Below are 16,701 nucleotides of genomic sequence, written 5' to 3'. Positions count from 1 at the left end.
ATGCAGCAAATGGTAACCATGGAAAAATCTAGATATAAAGCTAATTTAATAATTAAAAAAATAAAAAAAGTAATTAAAAGGGTAATTATTCTCAATAAAATTACGTAAGTGAAAAATTGCATTTTAAAGGACATTTTTGTTCATTAGAAATAGAAAGGGTTCAATGTTGGAGGGGCCAAGATAAAATTTTAAAATTTCGGAGGGGTGAAAGTAAATTTTTTGTTTGAAAGGGACTTAAATTGAATACTTTATAATTGAAGAGACTAAAGTTGATACTAGCTTAAGTGGCCAAGGCCTTGTCTACCCCTTTTAACTACTACGTGACGTAAAGTATATTTAAAACACATAGATCAAATTTTAAATACGTGAATACTTGCTACATGAACAATTTGAACTTGAATATGATAATAAAAATATCATTAAATTTCGGGAGGGTATTTCTTTTATTTCCTTTTTTAATAACACGCTAAGTTTAAGTTATTTGTGCTATGAGTGCATACAAGTTTAAAATTTGATCAACATGTTTTAAATATATTTCATATTTAGGTTTGAGCGGGTATTTAGTGTCTAAGTTGTTGGCTAGACTGAAGAAAAGATCTAATGGTTACGTTATTAATAATTCGAGAACTCAATTACAATATTTATGAAGTAAGAAGATCAAATTAAAATCTGGAAAATAAACTGAAATAGAAAAATGGAAAAACAAACTTTAGATTTTTTTTGAATAATCTCATTATAAATTTCGATCTTATTTACTCTTTTTGATAGAGTGACTAGAACTACTCATAACCCAATGTACTCGAACCCAAGTCGTTAGATTTAGGTAGGGAATAAATGTAAACTTTGCTGTTAAACCATTTATAAAAACCAAAAAGTTAATATACGATTTGGTACTTGAATTTAGTTTCAATGTTTAAATGTTAAGCCACATGATACCGTTTGATAGTATTAAATTAAACATTAAAACCAAATAAAAATACCAAATTAAGAAAAAAACACTTAAATACTAAATTAAACATTGAAACCAAAATAAGGACTAAATAGTATATTAACCCAAACATAAAAGACTGTAGCATTTAAGGCTCAATACATAAATCACAAGTCTCATCTTTCCGGAAAAGAAAAGCTTTTCATATTTTTACTATTATTAAAAAAAAAAACACCATTGAAGAGGCACCTTTTTCTGCCAAAAAAAAAAAAAACAGAAAAAAAAACCCAGATTCTCAAATTGGGTTTTTAGCTTTCATTTTTCCAATGTATAAACCTTGAACACTCCTTTCATCCACAAGAGCTCTCTTTTATGATTTTGTTTTTCATTTTGTGTGTGAAAACTAGCAATGGGCAAAAATGTATTAGCTTTGTGTGTGATAGCTCCTTTGCTTCTTCTTGGAGCTGTCTCTTCAGCTCCCACTACTTCTTCACCTGCAAGTAAGCTTTCAAAAGAATTAAACAAATTTTTTGCTTCGATGAGAAATGAATTTGATTTATTGCTTTTTTTTTTGCAGGGATTCTTAATGGGTTTTTCTCTAATGCTTTATCTGCTTCACTGAAATGGTTATGGTCACTCAAAACCACTACCAAAACAGGTTTTTCTTCTTTTTTTAGATCTCTTTTACCATTTGAAACCCACATTTGCTTTGGTGATAGGTATCTGATTATGGTGGTTTCCATGTGATTTTATAGGTAAAAGTAATATGAAGTCCCTGTACTAGGAGAGGTAGATTATATTTTGCCCCTTTTACTCGAAAAATAGCAAAAGTCTTTATACATTAAATTAATGAGTAAATTTCATCCATTTTTACTGATAAAAACTAATATTACTGACAGAATAAACAGTTACACATGCCCTACAAAATGTACCTCATTTTGACATATAGACACCAAATTTTAACTAAACTTTTAACAGAAAAAGCAGCTTACTTTTTGATACAATGCACAAGGACTAATTAGCTATTTTTTGCGGAGAGAAGGCAAAATGCAATCTGACTCCTACTAGTACAAGGGCCTCCATGGTACTTTTACCGATTTTATTCTATGTGTGTATATTAGCTATTACTGGGCGTCCCATGGTGAAATTTGAAGGTGGATACACTATAGAGACTGTGTTTGATGGAAGTAAACTTGGGATTGAGCCTCACACTGTTGAGGTTTTGCCTAATGGGGAGCTGTTGATTTTGGATTCTGCTAATAGCAACCTTTATAGGATTTCAGCTTCTTTATCTTTATGTAAGTGGATATATTCTTCTTTCTTTTTAATGTTTTTTTGGTTTAATTATGATTTTTAGTCCCTCTGCTAAGCTGAAATTTGGAATTTAAGCCCTTTAATTTGTTAAAACTTGGTTTTTCTTACTTTTATAATGTTATTAGTAGGTATAAATTGATGTAGTTTCTTGTTGGAGTTGAAGAGATCACATGGATTTTTTTGATTTTAAGAACAACTATAGACATTGGACTGATATGTAAATTTGTTATTGTTTAAACATGGTTGACTATAGGGGTGAAGGTAGAAAAAAAAAATTAGGAGGGCTAGAATTGAATTATAAATTCTTAGAGGAGGGCAAAAGGCAATATTAACGATATACTAATTTATATTTTTATAATTTTCCAAGGGACCCTAGAAGCAATAGTATCATCTCCTCTTGCATTCGCCCTTGGTTGACTTAGAGTTTATTAGAAGTAGGGGTGAAGCTAGAAAATTGCTTTAGAGGGAGCAAAAAATTAATAATTAAATTTTGAAGGATTAAAGAGCAATTTTACCATTATATTAACTTGTGATTTCATAAAATTTCAAGGGATTATATAGCTAATTTACCGTTTTGGGGAGGGGTGTAATGGAAGGAATTGACAGCATTATCAATTTGGACATACTAATAACATTATAAAAGTAGATTATAAAAGTAGATTATAAAAGTAGGTGACCAGGTTGTGCTAAATAAAAACACATGGAATCTCAAACTTTAGTATAATAGAGGGACTAAAATCACAATTAGACCTTTTAATTTTTATTGCTTTCTTTGTCTAAATGCATCTTTTCACACAGGTTGTTCTAAATCCTGTTATTATTGAAAACTCATGAGATAATTTTTCATTTGTTCTAAGTCTAGTTGTGTCGTGTGTCGGATAAGTTTTGTTTGGACATAGGTTTCTTTAATTTTTATATATATATTCCCATCTATATGAAGGATCTTTCGAGGGTTATATCTTCATATTCTTGTTAGTAAATGCATCAAACATGAGTGCCAAATATAAGTATTTCAAGAAAAACGAAGAATTGGAGGAACTAGCATTACTTATTGTGCTCTTGCCTCAATGTTATTCATATTATGTTGTTTTCTTGCTTTTCTTACGACAATTTTCAAGCGAATTTGCATTGGTCTAATTGGCTTCGTGCATTTTTAAAACCTCAGGTAAGATTGATCGTAAGTAAAGATATAAGTATTCGCTTGTGCAATTTCGAGGTTGTGCTATGATTTCGATTTTGTCCATGAGAAAAGTCTTTCGTTGTGATTGTTTCGTTTAAATTTACTGGAGAATTGCAGATACTAGACCACGGCTGGTTGCCGGATCACCCGAAGGATACCCTGGACATGTAGACGGGAAGCCCCGAGATGCAAGGATGAATCATCCAAAAGGGTTAGCCGTAGATGATAGAGGGAACATTTATATTTCGGATAATATGAATATGGCAATCAGGAAGATAAGTGATGCAGGTTAGCAATGTCGACTTTTGTTTATATGAGCCATTGTATATTCTTTTTCGATAAAAGTACCATAGAGGCCCTTGTACTAAGACTAAAATTGCATTTTACCCACTCTATTAAAAAAATAGACAAATTAATCTTTGTACGTTAGATCAAAAAGTAAATTGGTTCTTTCTATTAAAAATTTCATCAATTTGTACCATTAAAAACTGGCGTGGTTAATGGAATAATTAGATAATAACACGTGTCATGTCACGTTTACCTCATGTTGATATACAGGGACCCATTTTTAATAGTAGAAATTGATGAAATTTTTAATAGAATGACCAATTTACTCTTTGATCAAACAACCTAAAGGGATTAATTTGTCCATTTTTTGTGGAAAGGGGGCAAAATGTAATCCGACTTTTAGTACAAGGGCCTCTATAATACTTTGACCGTTCTTTTTCTTAAAAATATGAATGAGAATCCTTTGGTGAACTTTTACAGTTATTGTTATGCTAATTTCCGTAATGTATGTCATATGATTGAAATCATCTTCAGGTGTTACAACGATTGCTGGTGGGAAATGGAACCGAGGAGGGAGACATGTGGATGGACCGAGTGAAGATGCAAAGTTTTCCGATGATTTCGATGTGGTCTATGTTGGAAGCAGTTGCTCCCTTCTGGTAATTGATAGAGGAAACCGAGCCATCCGAGAGATTCAACTACGTTTTGATGACTGTGCCTATCAGTATGGAAGTGGTTTTCCTCTCGGTAAAACTAATCCCCCTTGGATTGACCTTCGTTAGTTGGTATTGGAGCTTTATGGTAATAATTTTCTTTCATTGCAGGAATTGCCGTACTTATCGGTGCCGGATTCTTCGGCTACATGCTAGCTCTGCTGCAACATCGTGTAGGCACCATTGTATCATCCCAGAACGTGAGTATGCGGTATTTTACATATGATTGGCTACTATGTTCCTCCAAGTCTTCATTTTTCTTAGATATTCAATGCATATCCAAAATCTTATAAAAATTAGCGATTTTTTTATACACTCTTGAAGGATCAGGATTTGGTTAAAACGGATGCTACCTTGTCGAGTCCATATCATAAACCCATGAAAATGGTCCGACCGCCTTTAATTCTGACCGAAGAAGAACAAGAGAAGCAAGACGAAGGCTTCTTCGGGTCCCTTCGGAAGCTTGTTCACAACAGTGGTGTTTCCATTTTGGAAGTTTTCAGAAAGAAGTCACCGAGACTGCACCAACAACAACTGAACCATTCAATGCCTTGGCCACCACAAGAGAGCTTTGTGATACCGGATGAAGATGAGCCTCCACCAATTGATACCCGAGCCCCAACTCCACGGAAAACATATCCTTTCATGTCCAAAGATGCAGAAAAGATCCATCATTTGCGTCAAAGCCGAGTCTTCTACAATGGATGGGATGCCGATCCACAGCAGCAGCAACACCATCGTTATCTGTTATCCGCACCGCATACTTACCATGAGCAGAGCCATGAGAAAACCAACGAGATCATTTTCGGGGCAGTTCAAGAACGAGACCGGAAACGCGAATCTATGACCATAAAATCGGTCGACAACAGTAACAACAGTTACAATCATCAAAATATTCGCTCCCGATCGAATTCTTTCAATCGTGGCTATTAAATATATGACATAGATATGTAAGTACCTCATTGTAAATTTTGGAACTCAAAATCCAAACCGGGTTTGGATATTATCTTTTAAGGATGATTGCATAACCCGAGTTAAAACTCCGGGTTCTATATATAGTAAGCTATTGTAAGGCTACCGTTATTATTATAATATCATTAGATTCAAACAATAATGTTCGGTTCGGTTTTTATTGAATTCGGCTCGGTTTTGATTAAGATATTATTTGATTAAAATAAATAGATTAAATTAGAAATACGTGTATTTATTGCATGAATAATTTGAGTCTAGTTTGTTAATATAAAATAGCTTTAATAAAATTTAGTAGACCCCTTTTCTTTAATTAATAAGATAAAAATTGTTCATATAGTAGATATACGTAGATATACGCACATATTTATAATATGATCATGTGTTATATACATGCTTCATATCATATTTGAGCTGCTACATTGACAGAATTACTAATATACTACCGATATTTTTAAGATCAATTAGAATGTTTTAATGCTTTGGACCAATTTAAAATTTGAATAAAAATTCGAGGATGTTTGACGAAATTAACCCATAATGAAAACTGGTTTTTTTTTTTTGAGCAAACAAAAACTGGGTTTTCAATGGGAAACCCGGGGGTGAAAACGATCCCTCCCCACAAGCGGTCAAGTTAAAACTTAAAAAAAAAAATTATAATTAAAATATATAATAAAATTTCATAAAATTAAAATATATGTTATTTTTAATAAATTAATAAATTATAATTATAATAGATAAAAATAATTATAAAATTAAAATAGAAGCTTTTTAATAAGCTATTTTTTTCTAATATCACATATGATTTTATGGATTTAAATTATGTAATTTATTAAACAATATAAATTTTCTGGATATAATTAATATAAAGTAATATTATTCAAAATTAATAATTTAATAAGCAATAAAATAAATATTGATTTATTTAAAATTTTAAACCCGTACTTATATATAATATAAATTCTAAGTATATTGAGATGAGTCGAGATGGATTTATTCTAAACTCAATTTGACACTAAATTTTTTTTAATGAAAAATTTCAATCTTAAACCCGATTTTCTAAAAAAAAAACCATCCTTGAAACCCAAGGATTTGGAGATTTCATGCTGCATGGTCAAAAAGACAGTAGCCAAGCAACTTCCTGTGAAGAGCTTTTAACGTCAGCAGGAGAACAATGGTCAAAAAAGACCAAGAATTTCAAGTCTGCTTGATCCCCAAGCAAAATATTTGCTTTATAAAGTTCCCACAAACACATGTTGTGCAACAAACCATATAGCATCAATCAATTCAAAAAAGCAAAACAGGAAACTCAGTATCTCTTCATTGGGTTCCCTTTTGATTTATTTTTTTCAATAGAGTTTAAACCTGAGATGAGCAAACACGAGAAAGGGAGCTCGTCGTGGGCATCGTTTTTAAGGTCGATGCTGTCTTCATGTTGCCGTCCGTTCTCAAAAGATACTAAATTCGAAAGCACGAAAACTGCGGAACCGCGTGGCCCCGAGGCTAAAATGGTTGCTGCGGCTAAACATTTTAGCCATAAAGTACACCTTGGGTAGTTCACTTCCAGCATTCGCACAACTCAAACATAGCACCAATGGGGATTTGGCAGTGGCAAATAAGCAAATCAATAGCAAGTCTTAAAAGCCCTAAACAAGGCCGCTTGGTTGCATTTGTACAGCATGTAGGGTTTATTTTGATGTTCATATCTTTGGGATTTTACAATGTTTTTAGATTCAAGTAAGTGGTCAAACCAGTCAGACCGTCGATTTGTCGATCAGACTAGTTAGATTAAAAAATAATTAAAAAGATAAAAGATAAAAGCTCGGGTCAATCGGTACTTGAATCGGTTTTTGATCCGACTCGTTAGTCTGGCTCAAACATCATTGAGACTTTGAACATTTGCAAGAATTTAATTACTTTGACGAGTAAGGGTATACGTTTTTTTTAGCATTGTGGGATCAATTAATCATGTTTATAAGTTCGAGTCTCATTTATTATAAATTATGTACGGGTTTTTAGTCTAAATTCTATTTTGATGTATATGTCTTTCGTCTATTTATTCTAGTCTAACTTCAAATAATTCTAGTTATTAGTCAAATAGTATTTTGTAATGATTAATTATAGTAAATAAATATTTAATGAATTTCATCGTAATATTAAAATTTCAATAATTATATTATGAAAATAATGATTAATTTTCTTTTTCTAGCTAAAATCATGTAGTAAATATCTTCAAGATGTGAAATATGTGTCCAAAATTTGATTTTAAAGTTCAAGATGAAGGAAAAGGTGAAGATATCTACGAGTACTTGGATTCTCCGGAAGTTGTTGACAGTGGTAACTCTACCATGTCAAAATCTGTAAACGAGACTAGAAAGAGGAGGAAGACCTTATTAGGATAGTAGGAGTGCCTAGTGATATAGGTTAGAGTCCCCACTCAACAATCTAAGCAAGAACATCGTGACCAAAGCAATGGTCGTTCAAACATATGAAACCTTGTTCGAGGAATTGTCCAAATTCGAAGGATTGACTGAAAACGAAGTAATGGTCCCTTCAAGTAAATTCACCAAAGATGTCGGATGTATGCTAGTGTTCTTCAGTATTCCAGCTCACCAAAGGGTATCTCAATTATGAGTAGTTCTAATATTAGAATGTTATGTTGTCGAGCACACTAGTTTTTGGATTTTACGTTGAGCAACCTTACCAACATCGTTAAATTTGCAATTGATAAAGGGTAAGAATTATTCAGGGATTAAATTCGGGATTGGTATAAATTAAAGACTTAAAATATAAGTATTTTTTCACTCCGTTTGTAGTTCAGTCAATTAATTTGATATATTTCTTTTGTAAATATAGAAAATTGATGCAAAAGGTTGAAATATTCGTGTATGTGTTTTTCTTTTATTTGATTTGTGTTTAGTGTTTTTGTGAGCATATCCTTCAAAGAGGCTAATTTTCCTATTTATATGATACAGTCCCTAGATATGACGTCTTAAGTAGACCCCATGCATGCCAACACATACCTTATTTTAAGGTTAACACGTGTTCCCTAAGCATAGGTTCGATTACTTAATGATGCGAACCTACCACGTGCAAACTCATGCAGGTGATCACTACTGAAGTAAAGAGAATCGGGTCGGTTCTAATCACATAAACAAATAACGGGTCAATAATGGTAAACATGATAGCAATTTGTAATCTACGCCATTAATTTTGAAGTCTTTGGTTTTATTTGAGGATAATAATAATTAGCAGCCAATTAGTCGTTATTTTAAGGTAACCCGTCATATAAATTAATGCCATTAGGTCACTTCTTTTTACGATTTAATTTGTATTTAATTAATTTCTTAATTTTAATTTATACTTAGATAATTTTATAGTATAAAGCAACATTATAAAGAGATAATTTGTCACAATTTGAGAGAATTTGTAGGAAAAAAAAACCCTTTTTTTATTATCTATTTTTGGTTAAATTATGCAATTATAGTATAATTTTCACACGTGTAATATCATGTCAGCTTATTAGTTTAACATATTACTCATACATAATTTTATATATAATACAAGACTAACAACAAATCTTAACTGATTGGATTTAATTGCTACAATTTGAATTTGGACTAAAATTAACTAATTCATAAAACAATGACCAAATCCACAAATTACATAAAATATAGGGATTAATAGAAAAATTGGACTGCTATATTTTGATGAAAGAATTTCATTGGTATCTTTTAAGTTCCAAATTTGGGGTTAACATGAAATAATTAGAGACCAATCTCTGGTCATTTTCATGACAACAATAGCATATTTCAAAATAAATAATCATAAAGCTTTAGCACCAAAAGAAAGTGAATGAAAGCACCCTATCAACGGCAACTCTCAAATCTCAATCACCTTAAAGAAAAAAAAAAAACACCACCCACTTATTGTGTAATCTTTGTGTTATAATCGTGTTTACGGTATATTAAAATTCGAAAGACGAGTAAAATAATACATAAAATTTGATACATTCATGTAATTTTATTATATTGTGTACTTATATATGGTATGATTCGAGTAATGAGACCTTTTGTCATATTCTAAAATCGTTTTATTTGAGTCGATTGAGTCTTAGCTCGATTGAAATGGGCATGGGTTTGAGTGCGCTGAAGCGCATTATCCTCCTATTTATGGGTTAGAGAGGGGCTATCGGTAGTTCTAGGCATTATGTCAAATAGAGCAGATATGATCAGAACCTATAATGAGATTATTCAAAAAATAAATCGTTTTCTTTGAATACCCAGAGGTCCATCAAGTTTTTGCTAGCTTCATATGGATTAATCGATAATCATTTTGTAAAGTGCATTCTTTTATGTGTTAAAGATATGAGTTTGAATATGTAAAGATAAAGTTTGAAGTTTAAAAAGAAAATATCGAAGGATTTGTGAGTGTCTTAAGAAGATAATTTTGACTTGTGCCTATGATCCAAATCATATATTGTTTTTTTCAAAATTGTTAGAATTAAATTATAAAATTTTAAAGATGTCAGAATATAAATTTATCATCATATTAACTTAGAAGTTTACAATTTCAAGAGAGATTAAATTATAAATTTATCATTTCTTAAAGGAGCTAAAGTTAAATTATAAACTTTTGAAGATCTAAAATGTAATTAACAAATTTTGAGGCAAAGGCTCCTCCTTACCTAAAAGACAGGTATGTAGCATAAAAGAGCAAAACCTTATACTGGCAACAATGGCGAATCTAACAGGTAGGTAATGGACTTAGACCTCTCTAAATGATAAAATTGCTTTTAAATTATTTTAAAAATTATGAAATTATAAATTAGTACAATAGTAAAGTTGTCTTTTACTCCTAAAAAATTTATAACTCAATTTAGGTCCCTTCAAACTTATTTTTACCTTTGCACCTTAAGAGACTTGGGCCTTCTTTGGAAGGGTGGTGACTGTGGTGCGGTGGAATCTTTACCTCGTGATTATAGTAATTAATTTCACCATCACTATCGTTTTTAATCTTATTGAAAGTAAACGCATCGTCCATCTAAACTAAGCCCTATAATACTCAAGAGAATAATTTTAAATTATACATTCACGAGACACTTCGAGAAATTAGTTGATTCGTGACAATACCATATTTAAAATTATGGGTTGTAATCAAAATTAGGTAAGCCAAAGCAAATACCAACCTCTTTTTATTTTTCACACATTCCATCACCCTTTTTCTTTTCCTTCAAGCACATCCCTCCTGTTGTTGTTTGAGTATTTTCTAAAACTAAACCTCACTTGCTCAATACGTACTCTTTCAAGAGATTCTTCAAATATCTATAGCCTCATCTTTAAACATCCATAAGAACCCATTGCCATCTCTTAATATTTTCTCAATCTTTAAGCTATTTTTTTTAATCCGTTTTATTCTGTTCTTCATCATTATTATTGTTATGCACATCAACTGTTCGACAAATTGTCTGTTCATGTAATATAAACGAAAAAACAGAAAACTCAAATCATCGAAATTACAAAAACAATGCCTTTTGGTTTAGTTTCAGCTTGGAATAAGCGTCGAAGAAGCAAATCCCAGGATCATACTGACCCATGTATGTTATTTTTTGTCCTTGAACTATGATATAATTAGATTTTTATATGTATTTTTTTGCTTACCTACTTTTTTTTTTTGTTCACAGGGGTTTATAAACCAGTTGAGTGTTGGCAAATTGATGAAAATCATGCATCGAGGCCGATGAAAAGACGCCATGGATCATCGGTTTTTACTCTGAAGGAGATGGAGGAAGCAACGGGTTGTTTCAGTGATGAGAATCTGCTTGGGAAAGGAGGGTTTGGTCGAGTTTATAAGGGCACTCTTAGATCAGGAGAGGTATATTTTTATGATCTTGGTTTCAGTGGCAAATTCCAATTCGTTATTTCAAGACAAATCAACTCGATTAATTTGAAATTTTTTCATTCAGTTCGACTCAATTTGATTAAACACTCACCCCTACTCGTTAAATAAACAAAATTTGCTCTTTTTGTGTGTATTGTTTATAGGTTGTTGCAATAAAAAAAATGGACCTTCCAGCATTCAAAGAAGCAGAAGGAGAACGTGAATTTCGTGTGGAAGTGGATATCTTAAGCCGACTCGACCATCCAAATTTGGTGTCTTTGATTGGTTATTGTGCTGATGGGAAGCATCGGTTCTTAGTCTATGAATACATGCAAAAAGGGAACTTGCAAGATCATTTAAATGGTGGGTTTCGATTTAAATAATAATTTTTTTTAAAAAAAATTAAGAGAGTTGGATGGACACGGTGCGTTTACTCGTGGTTAGTATAAAAATAGCGGTGACAGTGAGATTAAATACTATAACGATACTATAAGATTAAATAGAAAATAAGCTAAACGCACCGCCCGTTCAAACCCATCCTAAGGTTAATTATAAAATATATAAACATTTTTAAATATTATGAACATAAGTCAGATTAGGCTGAAAATGATTTTGGGTTTGACAAGTTCCTGTATTATAAGAATTAGTTTAAATTAGTCTCTATATAATTAAAATGAATAAAGTTAGTTCATGTATTAGTAAAAAAGAATCAAATAATGATAAATTTTAATAGAGTTAAGATTCGTTGTTCCGTTAAAATTTAGTCATATTCAATTTTTTTTATTAATACGGAGAATAAATTGATCTATTTAATAATAAAAAGATTGAATTAAACTAATCTTTATAATATAGAAACTTGATAAGTACTTTGATTGATTAAAAAGTATTTACGGAAGTAAATCGGAAAGTTATTTATTGAGTACTTTTTTCGAAAACAATTTTAACCGTAACAACAACAGGTATTGGCGAAACAAAAATGGATTGGCCTTCAAGGTTGAAAGTGGCACTTGGTGCAGCTAGGGGGCTTGCTTACCTCCATTCAAGCTCTGCCGTTGGAATTTCAATTGTTCATAGAGATTTCAAGTCCACCAATATCCTTCTCAATGCCAACTTTGAAGCCAAGGTAAGAGTATGATATCGGTGGATATAAGCTTTCATAGGTAATATCGGATTGGATTCGAGCCGGACTATCAATGTCATATATAATTATTTAAGTTAGTTTAACTTGAAATATAAATTTTAATTTTTATCGAAATATGTTCAGATTTGTAAATTGTTAACCTAAAGTTTATTTTTAGATTTACCTGTATTAATTTTAAAAAATATTATTTTTATTTAATGATTAGTACTTATATATACAAACATTTTTACTACAATTAAATTTTTTTTTCTTTTCTAAATTTCTAAACATAAATTACTTAACACATTTTTTTTAATTTACATTATATTATAACATATTTATTTTTCATATAATACAAATTACATAAACATAAAATAAATGAAGAAAAAACCAACCATAGACTTTGGCATCCTAAATTTTGAAAATTTCCATTATGCCTTTAAAATTTTAAAAAAAATTAATTAAGCTCTCTAAAATTTTTGGAAATTTTCATTAATCCTCTCAAAATTTTAAAATTTTATTGACCCCCCAAAGTTTTAAAAAATATTTAATTAAACCTCCCAAAATTTTTTAAAATTTCCATTAGACCCTTCAAAACTTAATGAAATGTTTTGCCATTGATTACAAAGTTAAAAAACGAGTCAGGATTAAGCTTTGAATATTAAAGTCCAAGTCTTACTCATATTTCAAACAAGCTTAATTATTTTTGCCAAAAGTTTATTTTTTAAATCTAGTATTTCTGTCTAAACTTTCTTAAATAACATACAAAATTTTAAGCTTAGACAGATAACTCTACCCTTGAACAAGTTGTAACTGACCCCCAACTTTGCCATTGTTTCCTACAGATATCTGATTTTGGACTGGCCAAATTGATGCCAGAGGGTCATGACATTTATGTGACAGCCAGAGTTCTTGGAACATTTGGTTACTTTGATCCTGAATATACATCAGTATGCTTCCTTTTTATACTTAATTTTCCCTTTTTTTAACTAACAAAAATTAAAAGTGATAATCACGAACCTCAAAAAGAATATTCATGAACCATAAAATGGAGTGCTCACGAATTTTGCTTTTTTTTTTTTGATGACAGACGGGTAAACTAACTTTACGCAGTGATGTTTATGCATTCGGAGTGGTTCTTTTGGAGCTTTTAACGGGACGCAGAGCTGTTGACATAAACCAAGGACCAAATGATCAAAACCTTGTACTCCAAGTTCGTAAATGTTACTTCTTCATTTTTTTCAAAAAAAAATCTATTCATGTCTGACACTCATGTTTAATACATATTTAGTTAATATGAATATATGACGATCCAAAACTCTCTAAATACATTAAAAAAAAATAATTGAACATATCCGTCTTAGCCATATCAATTGGTGGTGAATCTTGGTAATAAATTTTGGGGGCAAATTAAAATTTTTTTCCAAAAATTTTTAAGGGGTTTAATGAATTTTTTAAAAATAAGGGATCTAATCAATTTTTAAAAAATTTTTGAGGACATAATGAGAATTTTCAAAAAATTTAAACACCTAATGAAAATTTCCAAAAATTTGGGAGCCAAGGTCCCCGGGCTCCCATTACCATCCGACCCTATGGTTGGGTTTGAGTAACTCAGAATGCAAACAGGATAATAAGTTGGTGATACATATTTCAGGTTAGGCATATACTGAATGATCGAAAGAAGCTACGTAAAGTGATCGATCCAGATATGGCTCAGAGTTCATACACCATTGAATCTATAGCTATGTTCGCGAACTTGGCATCCCGTTGTGTCCGTGTTGAGAGCGGAGAGCGGCCGTCAATGCCGGAATGTGTGAGAGAACTCCAACTTATTTTCTGCACAAATGCAAAAGGCCTAGGCATGGGTTTTAGGATGCGGTAAAGAGTTTAAAGAATGGAGAAAATACAAAGTTGTTTTTAACAGCACTGAAATTGTATCATATATATATATGATACAAAGTTTAAAGAATTATGAGCAAAAAAAAAAATGCATTATCACTGTGCCAATTTGGTATCGAAAGATATCCGTGTAGGATCTGTAGACATCTAATTTTGTTCGAGATTGTTCACTAAGTGATAAAATATTTTAATATGTTTAATTGTAGTCTAGCATCACTTGTTTGTTTGTCAATGTTTTGCATATTGGAGCCAAATGCATGCATTGATAATTTGTATACAATATTGTGAAATATAAATAAAATTGTGAACAAATTGCTCTCTTTTGCTCTTTAATTCCTTTCACCAATAAATGCCTAAAAATCATAAAAGATTATAAGTTTATTACCGATTGAGTCTTAGCATAATTGGCATCGGCATTATTGCTGGTGCAAGGAGATGTAAGTTCGAATGCGCTGAAATATATTATCCTTTTATTTCATATGAAAGAAAGTAAAAAAATAAATAAAATATTATAAGCTCATTAATGATTGATGGCGTAGTTAAGTGTTAGGATCGTCCCGATTAAGCAACGAACAAGTAAAAATAGTAGAAGAAATTGAGAAGATGAACACACAAATTTAACGTGGAAAAACCCCTCAAAAGAGGATAAAAAACCACGGGCAAAGATAATTTTACTATAATGGCAAAAGAATGAAGAGTACAAAAGATGGAGATAAAAACTAAACCCCGAAAACCCGTAAAACAAAGAACCCTCAAACGTAAACACAAAATTCTCTGAATGTGTTATGAGTTTTAATCTAATGGGTGTCTCTCTATTCTAAGATTGTAAAGGAGCCTATTTATAGGCTAAATTAGTAAGTCAAATAAACTATACTAATAAATGCTAAATATATTATACTAATAAATACTAAATCTTCTAGAAAGAAAATATATTTTTGTTTAACTTGACTTGCAAGCAATCTCTTAGAATTTGGGTCATACAATTCTAACAATCTCCACCTTGACACAAATTCTTTCAATGCCATCTTTGCCAAAACCCACCACGGGCCTATCTTGAACTATGCAGGGAATTAACTGAGTCGAATCTATGCTTAGAAGCTGGAAGACTTCTAGCCTTCGACTTGTGCACTGCCAAATCAAAACTAACTCGGGTCTGATTTTCACGAATACAGTGCCCTAACTTTTCAAAACCTGCATCCAAAAGAGAACCTCTCTTCAAGGAAACGGTCATACCTTTTTCCCTCCTATGACCAAGTTGCCTCCGCTTCAAATGAGTTGACTTTGACTCCGTAACGGACGAGGGACGTCCGATTTCACCGGTCACTGTAAAACCTTCCAGAATATAAAGACTGCCGGTTCTTTTACCTTTTAACAAAACGAGAGCTCCACGAGATACTTTAATGTCGCTCGACTCGATGTTGATTCTGCATCCTTTCAAGTCTAAAATACTCAAGGAGATGAGATTCTTTCGTAAATCAGGTACATACCTGACATCTGAGAGTGTCCTAATCGTCCCATCGTGTATCCTAATTTTAACAGTACCAATACCGATTATTTTACTAGATGAATCGTTTCCCATGTGCACAACTCCACCTTCAACTGAACTGTATGTGGAGAACCATTCTCTATTGGGACATATGTGGAAAGAACATCCTGAATCTAGGATCCACTCAGACGTAAGCTTGGAGTTATCGCTCATTGACACTAACAAGAAATCATCACCGCCTTCATCGACCAAATTAGCACCAGCTACATCTTTCTCGTTACTCTCAGCAGCTCTTTTATTTCGCAGTTTAAAACAATCTGCTTTGACGTGACCTAACTTTTTGCAATAGCGACACCTTTTGTCTCGTTTCTTTGATGCTACCAAAACGGAAGCTTGTCTATCTGCTTTGCTATTCAAATCAAACTCATTGTCGAGTTTGTCTCTACTCAACAAATGACCTTTCACATCTTCGAACGAGAGTTTGTCTTTGCCATAAATCAGGGTCTCCCTGAAAGACTTGTATGAAGAGGGTAAAGAGCACAATAATAGCATAGCTTGATCTTCATCGTCAATATGAACCTCAACGTTCTTTAAATCATTTAAAAGAGTAATGAATTGACTGATGTGATCTTTAAGAAGCTCACATTCGTTCATGCGAAACGTAAATAGACGTTGTTTCAACACTAAACGGTTAGCCAGAGACTTAGTCGCATAAAGAGTTTCTAACCTTTTCCACAAGGCGAATGAGGTCTTCTCCATCAATACCTCCTGCAATACTGTATTCGCGAGGCACAACTGGATTGCAGACAAGGCCTTTTCATCAAGCTCTTCCCATTCTGTTTGATTTAGATTCTCAGGCTTTTTCCCTGTAACAACCTTTTTCAAGCCATTTTGAACTAGAATTGCCATCATCCGAACTTGCCA

General features: G+C 32.0%; 2 protein-coding genes across 3 annotated transcripts; both read left to right on the top strand.

Moving 5' to 3' along the window:
- Positions 1 to 1,111: 1,111 nt before the first annotated feature.
- Positions 1,112 to 5,555, top strand: LOC107933404 (uncharacterized). Of its 2 annotated transcripts, none has more exons than XM_016865610.2 (7): positions 1,112 to 1,428; positions 1,506 to 1,586; positions 2,050 to 2,226; positions 3,540 to 3,710; positions 4,245 to 4,457; positions 4,535 to 4,623; positions 4,754 to 5,555. In XM_016865610.2, the coding sequence occupies exons 1-7, from the start codon at positions 1,338 to 1,340 to the stop codon at positions 5,354 to 5,356; spliced, it is 1,425 nt and encodes a 474-aa protein (XP_016721099.1). In that variant the 5' UTR covers positions 1,112 to 1,337; the 3' UTR covers positions 5,357 to 5,555. The 2 variants fall into 2 exon arrangements, with proteins under 2 accessions (XP_016721099.1, XP_016721098.1); XM_016865609.2 differs by having other exon boundaries at positions 4,748 to 5,555.
- A 4,574-nt stretch (positions 5,556 to 10,129) lies between these two features.
- On the top strand, positions 10,130 to 14,611 carry LOC107933333 (probable serine/threonine-protein kinase PBL28). Its single transcript, XM_016865520.2, has 7 exons — positions 10,130 to 10,988; positions 11,076 to 11,266; positions 11,437 to 11,635; positions 12,232 to 12,395; positions 13,238 to 13,342; positions 13,483 to 13,605; positions 14,047 to 14,611. Exons 1-7 carry the CDS (start codon positions 10,919 to 10,921, stop codon positions 14,272 to 14,274), a joined length of 1,080 nt encoding a protein of 359 aa, XP_016721009.1. The 5' UTR covers positions 10,130 to 10,918; the 3' UTR covers positions 14,275 to 14,611.
- The last annotated feature ends 2,090 nt before the right edge of the window (positions 14,612 to 16,701 follow it).

This window comes from Gossypium hirsutum, chromosome A04 (genome assembly GCF_007990345.1).
Source record: "Gossypium hirsutum isolate 1008001.06 chromosome A04, Gossypium_hirsutum_v2.1, whole genome shotgun sequence".
NCBI classification, from domain to species: Eukaryota; Viridiplantae; Streptophyta; class Magnoliopsida; order Malvales; family Malvaceae; genus Gossypium; species Gossypium hirsutum.
The sequence above is the reverse complement of the archived record's forward strand: the minus strand, read 5'-3'. Positions and strand labels throughout refer to the sequence as shown.

Excerpts from the sequence above, each read along its gene's own strand:
- LOC107933404 (XM_016865609.2), top strand. The coding sequence starts at position 1,338 with ATGGGCAAAAATGTATTAGCTTTGTGTGTGATAGCTCCTTTGCTTCTT. Across the intron at positions 1,429-1,505 it reads CACTACTTCTTCACCTGCAA|GGATTCTTAATGGGTTTTTC; the intron begins GTAAGCTTTCAA and ends TTTTTTTTGCAG. Across the intron at positions 4,458-4,534 it reads TGGAAGTGGTTTTCCTCTCG|GAATTGCCGTACTTATCGGT; the intron begins GTAAAACTAATC and ends CTTTCATTGCAG.
- LOC107933333 (XM_016865520.2), top strand. The coding sequence starts at position 10,919 with ATGCCTTTTGGTTTAGTTTCAGCTTGGAATAAGCGTCGAAGAAGCAAA. Across the intron at positions 13,343-13,482 it reads TTGATCCTGAATATACATCA|ACGGGTAAACTAACTTTACG; the intron begins GTATGCTTCCTT and ends TTTTGATGACAG. Across the intron at positions 13,606-14,046 it reads ATCAAAACCTTGTACTCCAA|GTTAGGCATATACTGAATGA; the intron begins GTTCGTAAATGT and ends TACATATTTCAG.